General features: G+C 63.0%; 1 protein-coding gene across 1 annotated transcript; it reads right to left on the bottom strand.

The window, feature by feature from the left end:
• Nucleotides 1–5400: 5400 nt before the first annotated feature.
• On the bottom strand, nucleotides 5401–11428 carry CYP2W1 (cytochrome P450 family 2 subfamily W member 1). The gene is made up of 9 exons (XM_004440930.2): nucleotides 11237–11428; nucleotides 9543–9705; nucleotides 9021–9170; nucleotides 8792–8949; nucleotides 7180–7353; nucleotides 6731–6869; nucleotides 6420–6604; nucleotides 5902–6043; nucleotides 5401–5597 (listed from the first exon to the last, which is right to left on the bottom strand). Exons 1-9 carry the CDS (start codon nucleotides 11426–11428, stop codon nucleotides 5401–5403), a joined length of 1500 nt encoding a protein of 499 aa, XP_004440987.2.
• Nucleotides 11429–12789: the final 1361 nt, after the last annotated feature.

Here is a 12789-nt window from a genome sequence, read left to right as displayed (position 1 = left end):
TCGTGTCTATTTTTAGATAAGTAGTATTCAGCGTTTACGTTCTTAACAACTACATAACGATTATCCAGCCCGAACGCCCCTGACGAATGCCTCTGACTGGCGGCTGCACAGCCACAGCAGTGAGGCTCAGAGCCCGAGGGGCTTCAGGACCTTGCAGGCCACAGAACCAGAACCCCTGCCCTTGCACTGGGATGGGTGTTGGCCCCTGTGGGATAGGCGGCTCCCTTGGGTTCTGATTTGCAGAAGAACGTCTCCTCTCCTAGTCCCTGCGGCCCTGGGAGCTGAGACAGCCAGTGTTTGTTCTGGAGAGTTTGCTTATGGGCTGGAGGCCGTGTGGTGGTGTTTTTCATCGACTTAGGAGGGATAATGCGGTGTGGCTCGGGGCCAGCCCTGGAGCCAAAGGCAGATCTGGAGCCAAGAGCTGCCTGCCAGCCCCGAAGGTTCCTCCCCTCACGACTGGGAGGCAGGGGCGCTGTAACCGGCCGCAAGAAGGGACGTGTGGGGAGCCCATCTGCCCACACGATCCCAGCCCTGGCGTCCAGCCCGTCTGCCCCTCCTGACCCACGGCATCTGGGGACTCTGATGGACGTCCTCCCAAAGGAGGCTTCTCCCCAAATCGTGCGGCCTGGAGGCTGAGCTCACTGGAGCTGTGGCCGGCGGGAAGCAGGATCCAACACTTGGAAGTGTCAGTTGGCGAGTGAGTAGATGAACAGATACGGTCCGTCCACGCAATGTGGTATTTGTTCAGCCTTAAAAAGGAAGGAGATTCTGACACACACTATAACACGGAAGAACCTTGAGGACATTGTGCTGAGTGAAATAAGCCAGACACAAAAGGACAGATACCATAGGATTCCACTTACATGAGGCTGGTAGAGGAGTCAGATCCATACAGACAGAAAGTAGATGGTGGGCACCGGGGGCTGGGGGAGGGGTAGGGAGGGAGGGTTTAATGGGGACAGAGTTTCAGATTTACAAGATGAACAAGTTCTGGAGATGGATGGCAGTGATGGTTGCACAACAGTGTAAATGTGCTTAATGCCACTGAACTGTGCACATAAAAATAGTTAGGATGGTAAATTTTATGTCATGTATGTTTACCACAATAAGAAAAATACAAAAACAAAACAAAAGCAGCTAGAATATGAGACAACGGGTGACCCGTCGATGCTGAGGTGGAGCCTTGCCAGCGACCCCCCGACCCCAGGATGTGTCTGTGCAGCTGGTCAGGGCCAGACCACGGCCATCCTGAGGATGGGTGGGTGGGCGAGTCCCCAGTCTGTGCGGAGGGAAGGCAGCCCCAGCAGCCGGGAGGCACGTCCCATGTCCCCGTTCCCCACGCTGAAAAGTTAAATGCAGCTTTGACAGGTCCTGTGAGTTGGGCAGAGGGGTCCCAGGCGGCAGGGGTGATGGTCCCATGGGTCAGACGGACATCAGACTTGGCTAACCGTGCGCATTAACTGTGTCATGTTTAACGTGTCCATGCAGTAAAGTGAGGAGAAGGGGTCAGTACCCCCAGGTGGTCTTGGCTGTCCTGGGCCCGAGCCAGCTGGTCCAGCCCCGGCCCTGGCCCTCAGGGAAAGTCCCCCCGGCCAGTTCAAGGCGGGGGTGAGGGGAGCCTGGAATGGGGGGTGGGCCTGGTATCCCCTGTGGAGGCCGAGAGAGGGCAGGACTGAGTCCCTGCTCCCCTCCTGAGCCCTGGACCATGGTGGATGAGGCCCCTCTGCCCAGTCCACCTGAGATCTGCATCTGGACATGGGGTGACCACTCACTGGGGAGGCGGGGGGGCCCCGCCTGCCCACTGAGCTGAAGGCTGAGGATGAGGTGGCGAGGGGGAGGGTGACTGACAGATGGACGCCCACCACCAGCCCACGGGCCTGAGGGCGCCAAGCTGCAGTCATCTGGGTGCTGGAGGCCCCAGAAGCTCAGGCTCCCTCGATGGGCCATGAGGGCATCAAGGTCACGGTGTGGATCTCCCGACTGACATCCATGGGCAGCTCCGCCCAACCCAGCCAGAGCTGCAGGCACGTCTGCCCACGAAGACCCATCCCCTCCGAGCCCCCCACCCAGAAACAGGGTTCCCCAACTCCACCCTTGCACCACCCCCACCGCGTGTGAGGAGACCCGGCAGCTCCTTCCAGGCTGACTGGACGTCCGCCATTATTCCTCAGCCCTGTCCCAGGGGGACACCACCTGGGCTCAGGGGCTCCTCCCGGGGTCTCGCTTTCACTGAAGGACCCACCAGGGAGGGGGGCCGTGAACCACAATGGCCGTGGGCCTCTGCCCACCGCCCCGCCCCGCCTGGCGTTCAAGTCGAGGACTTGGAACCAGAACCGGCCACCTATGGGGCCGTGAGGATCCACCAGGGTCTGCACCTCCCTCCCAGACCAGCAGAAAGGCCTTTTTAAGTTTCTTCTTGACAAGTTAAAACAATTACCAAAAACATCAACTAACCGATTGGATTCTTTTGAGAAAACTGAAAAATCACCTTTGGAAGTGGTTCATTTTGATGTCTATTCTTATAAATTACAAAAATGAGTGTCTTGGTGTCTGCATCCCGCTGCCCAGGGCTGAAGGTGAACCATCCCGGGCAGTGCTGGGGACCCAGATCCTACACCAGGGAGGTGACTGTAAACGGGGCTCAGGTTTTCAACAAAGCAAAGACTCCACGACAGCAGCTTTTCCCTCGTGAACACACCCACCTCTGCCCACCAGAGCCCATCCCAAGGAGCTGCGTCTCTTCAAACAACAGCTTCTCGGAAGCATTTTCGACAGCCGTTCTGGAATGTTCCACGTCAGCTCTGCAGGATGCTCTGAATTCCTTCACCAGAATGAAGTCAGATTCGTGCTTATTGTGTCAGGTGACTTCACTCGAATACAGTGCCTGCTGGTCCTGGCGAGGCGGCTCCCCAGACAGCCTGGGGGACATGGCCCTCTCTGCCCCTTGGTGTCGAATGTCAGTTCAGACAAGAAGAGAACACTAAAGCAAATGCTTGTTACCCACCACCCAGCTTTTCCCTAAATAAGACAGTACAGGTGCACCACCTCCTCCCCAGGGGCCTCCCCCGTGAAGTCAGCGCATCTGGAAGCATCAGGAGCCTAGACCCCACCCATAGTTATTAGGGAAGTTGCCCCCCACTGCCCACCCAGGTGTGGAGATTTGTGTGGTCCTGGCCCTGGGTCATTTCATTTGACCCTCTGGAGACTGCTCCACTGTGGGAACACGCCACCATCCTTTTCCTTTCTCCCGGGAGGGACACACTCCTTGTGCACAGGGGTGCCCAGCACTGGAAACCTGGGCCACAGGGACCACCCCTCCGGCCATTGCAACTGCACCGGGCGTTGTCCTGTTCACCAGTTCATGCTCCCGTGGACTGCTTCCCCACATCGTCACTGAGACTTAGCATGGTCAGACTTTCTGATCGTTGCTAATCTGATGCTCCTCCAGTCTTCACTGCGCCAAATGTCTGCCCAGACATGCCTGCTTCAGGAAGGTTCTCCGACCCCCAGCTGGGAACAGGGGCTTCCTCTGCACCCCACCCTGTACCCCTCCAGTCCAGACAGGGAGCTCCAAGAGAGGGGAAACCATGCCTCATTTGACACCACATCCAGCGCTCACCACGGAGAAGGCATCGGTGTAATCTTGGATATTTGTGCAGAATTCACCAGCATCGCTAACTTCCCACCTTGTCCTGGGCCCCACCCTCCACCCACCCACCAGCTGGTGCTTCTGTGTGCTCTGCCTCAGAGAGGATACCTCTGCCGAGAGACAAGGAGTCAGTTCTAGGCTTCTGAATTTGAAAACCAAGGCTTCGGTCATGGGAAGGGTCTGGGGCACACGAGATATGGAAGAGGAGTGGGGGGGTCAGAATGGACCAGAGAAAAGGCTCTTGGAGGTGGCAGTTGGTCAAGAGGCTGCCGTGCTTCTCTCGCCAACCCCTCTGTGCCGCCTCCCAGAGCCTGGGCCCACTCAGCTGTGGGACAGGGTGGCTCCCTCGGGGAGGGCAGCCAGGGTGGGAAGGCCTGGGCTGCTGCATGCCCCAGGCTGGCCCAGAGCAGCCGTGCTAGCAGGATAGCACCAGCCCTGTCCCACCAGGCTCCCAGGCCACCAACTGCCTGAGCAGCGGCTGATTTCCAAGAAGAAATACGGGACACCAGATAAGTTTGAATTTCAGATAAACGAAAAGTGTGCCCCGTGGAGGCCTGTGTTGGAGAAGCCCCAGCTCAGGGAGGTCAGGATGGAGCCATCGGGGCCAGAGAGGGGAGGAGATGGATCTCAGCTTCCCCATGCCCAAGCTATGCCCCCTGAGCTGGTGTCTCTGGGCCCTGGTCAGCAACAGCCACCTGCTCCAAGGCCCTGCCTGAGGAGCATCAATACATCATGGACATGGGAGAGGATGGAGCTGGGCTTTGGGTATGTCAGGGTCTCAGTTTCCCCATTTGCACCAGGGTCCTGTGAGGTTGATGGGGTCCCAGTTGAGGGGTCCCAGCATCCTCCCTGCAAACTCCTACTCATTCTTCCTGCCCAGCTGCACTCGCCCCTGCAGGGGCCCTGATCCTAAGGGCATCTCTCTGTTAACCCCAGGACTCAAAGTCCTGGCTTCAAGGGCAGAGGGCCTCCTGGGTATGGCTCCCTCAGAGCTCAAAGAACGAGGTGGGGTCTGTAGGAGACCCAGCGGATCCCGGGCCTGGCATGGCACAGAGCGAGCATGCTGGGAACGTGGTCTGAGGTGGCCTCTGGGTGAATGTCACCACCTGCCGTCTCCTGCACGCCCAACTGCAGGTGGGGGGCACCTCTGTGCCTGGTGGGGGGTGCCTGGCTGACACTGGCCCTGGTGGGGACCGCATGGGGGACAACGTGGAGGGGAGATGGGGCAGGGAAACAGTAGGGAGCCTGGAGGAGGTGTCGTGGGGTGTAAAGAGGGGGTGCTGCACCAATGGGGTGTGGGGGGCACCTGGGAGGGTCTGGGGGCAGAAGGAGGAGGAAGAGGATCAAGGAAAGGGAGGGAGCCCAGCTCTGCACAGGGGCCCTGGCAGTCTCCGGGAGGAGACTGGAGGAAGAGGGGCTGATACTGGGTAGGGGGACTGGAAGGGGGCCCAGGGCCTCCAAAAAAACAGGATCAGGCCCAAGTGGGGCTACCAGGGGAAGGTGCACCCCTGGCCCCCATGGTGCCCAGATGAGGCTGCCAGGCCTGGGATACACAGCCTGGGGTGGCCGCAGCAAAGAGCCTAGCAAGGGGCCCAATGAGAGGCTGTCTGTCTGTCTGTCTGTCCATCCTGCCTCCATCATCCACAGAGCACTCCCAAGCTGGGAGCCGGGGGAGTGACTCAGACCCTCCTGGGGGCTGGGGAGCGGTGGGCCTGGGATTTTGTCCCCAGAGCAGGCCAGACCTCCCTCAGTCAGCGCCCCCGGGGCCTGGGCACTGCACACAGGGCCTGGGCCGGTGGCCGCATGGTGAAGGCCGGGGCGGGCGTGGTGTCCAGGGTGGCGGGGCTGAGGCCAGGCGGGGGCAGCAGGCGGTACCTCTGGAGGAGGCCAGCGAACAGCAGGAACAACTCTGACCTGGCCAGGCTCTCCCCCACGCAGACGCGGCGACCTGCAGGGGAAACCGAGGCACATGCTGTGGGCTCCAGGCCTGCTCTTTCCACCGCTGTGGGGGTGAGCCCAGCCCGTCTCTTGGAGTGGAGAGGTAGGGGCTCCAGGGGAGGGCCAGGGGCAACCTGAGAGCGAGGCCTGGGGTGACAGGGACATGGGTCAGCTCTGAGCGGGCAGGAACGGGGTGTCCGGGGCCATGGGAGTGCCTACAGGCCAGCAAGCCCAAGCTTCAGAGGCCCCTGGTGAGGAGGCCACCCAGAGAGGGGAAGCCCCTGAGCCGGTCTGCCCACCAGGCCTGCGGGTACCTGCGGAGAAAGGCAGGAAGGCCGCCCGCTTCACGAAGCGCCCATTGGCGTCCAGGAAGTGGCCGGGGTTGAACTGACGGGGCGTCTCCCACTGCGTCTTGTCCAGGAGCACGGAGCTCAGCAGGGGGACTACGGGCGTGCCCTGTGGGCGGGGCGGCAGGTAATGGGGGCACTGAGAGAGGCCCCCAGGAGGACAAGGAGAGGGGCAGGGGCCATCTCGGCCCCACCTTGAGGAGGTCTGCTGGAGGGTTCAGCTCCTGCACGCACCCACTGTGGCCAGCGTGAGCCCCATGTCACAGTGAGACACCTGCTGTCACCCGAGAGGCCAGGTGATGCCCCAGCCATGCGGCAAGGGCCCAGGTCTGTGTCGGGGAAGCCCCAGGTTCCAGGGGACCGTGAGACTGAGGGCTGCCCCCTCCTGCTCCTGAACCCCCTTTCCTGCTTCCCACGGGGACCCCTGGGCACTAGTCAGTGTCCAGGAGGGGCCCAGGGCGGCAGCCGAGGCCTGGCCCTCCCACCTTGGGGAGCAGGTAGCCGCCCAGCTGGGTGTCAGCCGCCGTGCAGCGGGGCACGTGGGGCAGGAGGGTGATGAACCGCTGGACCTCATGCAGCACGGCATTGGTGTAGGGCAGCAACCTCTGGTCCTCAAGCCGGGGGTGCCGCCCAGGCCCTAGCACACGGTCCAGCTCCTCCTGCACCCGGCCTGCGGGCGAGAGAGGGGCACCAGTGTCACCAGAAGCCTCCATCCCCTCAGCCCTGGGGGACCCCAGCCCACCAGGTGGGAGAGGCCATCCTGGCCATGGGTGGGGACGAGGGGCCCAGGGCTCACCCTGAACACTCGAGTGCTTGCCCATCAGGAGGGCGGCCCACTGCAGTGTGGCAGAGGTGGTCTCTGTGCCAGCCATGACTATGTCCAGGGCACAGGCCACCATGTTCGCCTCAGCAAACAGGCCCTTGGGGTCTTTCCTCTGCAGAGGTGGGTGGGACAGGGCTCAGCTGGAGGCTGGGCTCCATGGACCCCACACCCAGCCCTGGGCTCAAGAAAAGTGTAGAAGACAATCTGGCAGGAAGGACAGAGCCAGGATCTGCTGGGCACCTACTGCACTCTGGGCTCACCACATCCTCCCACCGCCCCGTGAGACTGCACTGCAGATGCTCCATTTCACAGATCAGGGGACCGAGGCTCAGAGAGGCCCCCAGCCAGGAGGTGGAGGAGTGTGGTGCAGGACCAGCATGGACTGCTCCCCAGCCCCATTCCTGGGTGGGTCTCACCCACACCTGGCCCTGCTGGATCAGGGCGTCCATGTAACTCTGCACAGGGCCTCTCCCAGGCTTGGGCGGCCGCCGCGCCTCCAGGAGGGTCCTCAAGATGGCTTGTACCTCCTCAATCTTTCGCAGGACTGGCCGGTGCAGCTGGAGGAGGGCCCCGAGTGAGGGGTAGATGTTGAACAGCTGAGGGCAGAGGGCGAGACGGTGGGGTGGGGAGTGAGGGCGCAGAGGGGTAAGGAGCGGGTCCATCCTGCAGCAGATGTGTTCGCCTGTCTGGGAGACGCACTGGGGGCGGGTGCCACTCGTGGCCACTAGTGGGCACCAGGCTCGCGCATGGGGCCCCTCGCCACACATGGGACCAGCACCCCCACGACTCAGACAAAACCCCGTCTGAGTGCAGGCAGGAGGCAGTGACAGTGACACACCTGGGGGCTCGAGCAAACCGCAGCTGCTACGGTATCGTGCCCCCCGCTCTCCATCCATCCACCAGAGCGGGTGAGATGGAGAAGGGGAAGGGGTTGCCTGCCGCTGTGGAAACACTGAGAGCTGCGGCTCCAGCCGCTGTGAAATGGAATGCAGGTCAGGGCGAGTGTGTCTGACAAGGTTGTCTGAGGGGCCGCACAGCCTCGGCATGCAGTCGGTGCTAGGTTGGTGTCAGCCACCATCCCGGCTACACCAGCACCACCGTATCCCCAGAACAGTTACGGTCCCTGGAGACAGTTACACAGGGCACTTTGGCACTGAGGAGCCGGCATAGGGATGGAACATTCCCCACATGGAGCAACGCTGACCCCTCTGCCTCCATCATCCTCAGGGCGCCTGGGTTGGACCTGGCCGACCTGGCTCTCCCAAGGAGGCTGGATCTTCCTGCCCAGAGGACATCCAGGCTCCCCTGCCCATGAGGAGTGAATTAGATTCAGGACGGAAGCCTGAGGACCCGGGAGGCTCTAGGAATCGTGGCCGCTGACGTCAGCCCTGCCTCGCGCCCCTGACCTTGTGTCATTGAGAAATCGGGTTGAAAGTGCCTGTGCGCTAAGATGCCATTACAAAGGTGTATGCAGCACACAAACGTGTGTGCCGAGGTAGATTGCAGTTAAAGTGGTAATGATGGCTACATGTACAGACATTCTAAATTCGGGGAAAGAATGAAATGCACACGACCCTGGGGGTTCTGGAAATCAGAAAGACCGATTCCTGTGATTTCTATCATGCTGTGAGGACCAATGCGGGATGGAAGATCCCTGGGTTTAAGGGCTGGGGGACCTGAGGGCATCAAGCCCCGTATCCAGGGAAGAAATGCCTGGTCCCTGTCCCCCCATCTTTGAGCAGGTGCATCTGTTACTGATGGGAAGGTGTGGGGTGGGGGCAGATGGGGACCCCTGCCCTAGCCCCCTCATTTCCCAGGGAGCACAGGGGACTGGCCTGGGTCCCATGGCCAATCGATGTCAGAAACAGGATGTGCCCAGGCCTCCTGGCTCTGAATCCAGGGCTGCTTTTGCAGGGCGGGAGCTCACCTCTCGCTGGGGGGAAAGGGCAGTGCTGTAACACCCCTCCCACCCTGGTCTCAAGCCAGCGGTCAGCTCCCTGCCCCCTACTCCAAGGCTGGGAGCTCTCCTCTCACCTGCAGGCTGGGGGTCCCCAAGAGGACCATGACCTCATCGATGAGGCCCAGTAGGGACACAAACACGGGATCCCCGTAGTCAAACCGTTGGCCGAAGAGGAGCGTGAAGGTGATGTTGGAGGGAGCCCAGCCCAGCAGGGCCAAGGGGAACGGCTGGCCTGGAGGTTGGGAAGACAGGCCTCAGGGGTGAGAGGCCCCCTGGGAAGGGGGTGCCCCAGCCCCCACTCACCTCCGTAGCTGTCCAGCTGCACCATGAGGCACCTTAGCTCCTGCAGAACCTTGTCGGCCACAGGCCCCCTCCCCACGCCCAGGCCGTGGAGGGTACGCACAGTGAACTGGCGGGCGGCCCTCCAGCGTGCCCCGGATGAGAAGAAGATGCCTGAGGGCCAGACACGGGCCGGTGAGCAGCCCCCCAGTGATGCAGGCAGGGAGCAAGTCGGGGTGGACTAGGGTCAGGGGGCCTGGCTGGGGCCTCACTGCCCTCCGGGAGCCTGTTCTCCTGGGACCTGGCCTCTGCTGGCCCATCCCCCTCTTGGTATCCCATGGTCCCCTGTGTGCCTGGCCTGCCACATGGACACTTTGTCCCTCCCTGGGAGCCACGCTGGGAGCACTCTCTCCTGCTGCCCCAAGAGAAGGGCCCTTCTCCTCAGGCCCCCACCTCTCCTGGGGTCCTGGGGGTCCCATGCTCAGCAGACCCCTAGGAGCAGAGCTGGCCCCTGCCCACCCCCACCCCACCCTGCCGCACACCTACCCCCACCTCCCTGGATATGCTGGAAGATGGCGATGGGGGGCCGGTCAGCCAGCTCCTGCCCCGTGCCCACCAGGGCCTCCTTCACCGCCTCGTAGCCAGTCAGCACCACCGTCTTCTGGCGCCCCAGGTGGACAGTGAACACCGGCCCGTACCTCTCTGAGAGCTGCCGGAGACAGGCAGGCCTCAACCGGTGGCCCCCCAGGTCCCCTGGGGCCTCTCAGGCCATGCCCATGCAGGGCAGACACCAGGGGACGCAGAGACCAGGCAGCCCAGGCAGGGTAGTGGAAACCCCAGTGGAAACTGGGGGTGGGGGCAGCATGAGTAAAGGTCCAGGAGCCGCCACAGGGAGGTGTGTTTCCCTGGAGCAGGGCCTGGGGGGCAGTGTCCAGCCAGACCCCAAGGAACCCCCTCCCATCCCCTCCAGGGGGGCGGGGGTGCCACCATTTGGTGCTGGGTGTGGCTGTCGTGGGTTTCTCTTCTCAGGGGATACACTGGCAGGGGCTCTCCTGAGCCCCAACAGGAGGCGGGGTAGGAGGGGCCGTCTGCGGGTGGCCTGTGCTGGAAGCCTGGGGTCTGTACAGGGAGCAGGCCTGATGTACTCGGCCCCCTGGAGGCCCTGTCCCCTCTTCAGGCATCCCCACCCCATCACTGAAGCCCAGACGGACAGAAGCAGTGCCCGGGGCCCGGACTCGTCGGTTTGTTTCACTCTGGCCTCCCCTGCCCAGCGTGAGGACACAGAACGAGAACGCCCGGCAAGGGCTGGCCTCTGGCGCCTCCGTGTGTGCCATCCCCCTTCTGTCCTCACAGCACCCCTGCCCGAGGGGGGGCTGTGTGTCCCCACTGTACAGATGAGGACGCGGGGGCCTGGAGACAGGAAGAGAGTTGCTGTGAATCATGTGCACCGAGGGACAGGCTGCCGTGCCTTTCCACTGCCTGCTCTGCCCCCAGCCCATGGACGGTGGCCTCCGTGGATGGTGGCCTCCGGGGCCGGCGCTGGGCACAGGGCCTGAGAGCCTGGGGGGCGGCTGCTTCAGCCCAGGGCACTTCGTGGGTCGTCAGCAGCTCCTCCGAGGGGCCGGGGCTGCAGCCCCCTCCTCCCCCACACACCTGCAGGGCCTGGGGGGCCACCAGGCAGCCCCCATCAGCGGGTCAGGAAGCAGGAGCACGTCGGGGGAGGGAGGGTGGAGCGGTTGTGGCAGCTGCAACTGGGGCAGGTTGGCTGGGCGGCCTCACAGGGCAGGGGCCAGGCCTGCACCCCCACGTACCTGCCCTTGACACCCCTGCCCCATAGGCACATCTGTGCACAGGTCCAGGTTCCTTCCGTTGCTGGCCTTCTGCTGCATAGTGCCGCCCCCAGGAGTGCCTGCCTCCTCCTCCAGAAGGCCTCCAAACATGGCCCTCCTGCAGGCTCTCATCAAATGCCGCCTCCTCCAGGGAGGCCTCCTGGCCTGCCACTCCTGGCCCCCTGCTCCTTGGCCAGCCCATCTGCTTCCGTGTGTGTGTGTGGGGGGGGTCTTTCTCTTCCCCAAGGCAGGGTGGGCACTCGGGCCTCCTGTGTTCCCTGCCAAGTCACAGGGGTCCTGGAAAACGGGACCTCAACTTCCCCGAAATGGGGCTGGGAAGGCAGGCGGGAAGCCCAGCTCTGGGCCCAGGCAGTGGGAGCCGAGCTGCAGGACGGGCCTGCCCTGACCTACCTCCATCAGTGACTGGTCCATCTGCGACACCCGCAGCAAGTGCAGGTTCCCGATGAGCGGCAGCGGGCGCGGCCCAGGGGGCCAGCGAGGGGCCGGGGTGCAGGTACGGGTACAGGTGCGGAGCAGCCCCCATAGCCCCAGGAGCCCTAGGAGCCCCAGGAGCCCCAGGAGCCCCAGGAGCAGCAGGGCCATGCGGACGGCAGGCGAGGCCTCAGCTCCCCTCCCTGGGCCCGCCGTCCGCACCCTGTGCCTTATGGGCCTCCGGGAGGGCGTGCCGGCACCCCACCCTCCCCCACCACCCCGAGAATGTGGAACGAGCAGTTTGCAGGGGACAGCCAGGCGGCTTAAAGCGACAGGCGTGTGTGGAATGTGGGGTCGAGTCTGTGGCAGCGAGCAGGGGGGCTGGGGGCTGCCTGGGGGGCTGGCGTCTAGGCCTTGTGCTTGGGCATCTTCCTCCCTGTCCTTGCTGGAGAGAACACCGCATAGCGGCCAGGCTTCCCCTCCTGGCAGGTCTCAGCCCTCTGCTTCGGTCTCCCCGTCAGAACCGGAGCTTACCAGGCTTTGGGACCCGGGCCCTAGTTCTGAGGGAGGAGCGCCCACCTGCCCCATGCTCAGCCCCCTCGGCAGGACCCATGGGTCAGGTGGTCCGTGGCCTCTCCCAACCCCGCCACCACCTGTGTCCACGCAGCTCCTCTCCGACAGAGCCAGTGGGGGAATACCAGGCGTGGGGACCCCAGGGGTGCCCACAAGGGTCTGCATAGCAAACACCTCAAATCCAGGGCATTTGGAGGCCACCAGCTGTCTCCCCGCTGAGCTTCTGACAGCGAGCTCGCCCCGAGTGATAGTCTGCTCCCTGGTGGCTTTGTGAGCACAGTCACCTGGCCAGGGGGCACCAGCCTGCTCTTGGAAAGGGTGGGCCAGGTGAGAGGCTGGCCACCCAGATGGGCCCACTCTGCAGGCAGGGCCGGGGCTGGGCCAGGGCCCGCTGAGCAACAGGTGGCCAGGGTTATGAACCCCCTTCTGTCTGTGCTGCACTCCAGTCTCTGAAACCCTGGAGGCCTGGCTGGGAGGGGAGGAGGCACCACTTTGGAAACAAGCTGTGAGGGGCGGGGGGGCTGTTGGCACCAGAAGTGGCTGGGCCTGCTTTGCACCGCCTGCCCCGACATGAGGCAGCTGGAACCCCATCCCTGCCGGCTGGGCCCCTCACCATGGGGCCTATCTCCTGGGGTGCCATACACGCCCCTACACAAACCCCAGAGCCAAGGCAGCCTGAAGGCCCTTACCCCCTCCCAGCCTCAATTTGCATACCTCCTGCAATGGGGTGCTCATCATCTCGCAGGCAGGCTGTCCTGTTGCACAGCCGTGGGGCTGCAGTGAGGGAAGACAGGTCTCTAACCTCTGGGTCTCTGGGTCATTCGAGCTGAACACTCAGTACCAAGGCTGCTGCTGAGTGCGTAGGCTCGGGGTCCTGTCTGCCCAGGACAGTTCACTTAATTAATTCAGCAAGTGTTTATTGAGAACCAGTGTGTGCTAGGCCGAGCAGCAGCTGGGGC

Source organism: Ceratotherium simum, chromosome 26 (assembly GCF_057802395.1).
Source record: "Ceratotherium simum simum isolate JZ-2026a chromosome 26, ASM5780239v1, whole genome shotgun sequence".
Classification (NCBI taxonomy): domain Eukaryota; kingdom Metazoa; phylum Chordata; class Mammalia; order Perissodactyla; family Rhinocerotidae; genus Ceratotherium; species Ceratotherium simum.
This window is presented reverse-complemented; position numbering and strand designations above follow the sequence as displayed.

Bases quoted from the DNA above. Each gene is read 5' to 3' on its own strand.
- CYP2W1 (XM_004440930.2), bottom strand. From the start codon at position 11,428: ATGGCCCTGCTGCTCCTGGGGCTCCTGGGGCTCCTGGGGCTCCTAGGG. The intron at 7,354-8,791 runs GTGAGAGGAGAG...CTCTGCCCTCAG, and splicing joins TGGGGACCCCCAGCCTGCAG to CTGTTCAACATCTACCCCTC. The intron at 6,605-6,730 runs GTGAGCCCTGGG...TCTCGCCCGCAG, and splicing joins CAAGCACTCGAGTGTTCAGG to GCCGGGTGCAGGAGGAGCTG.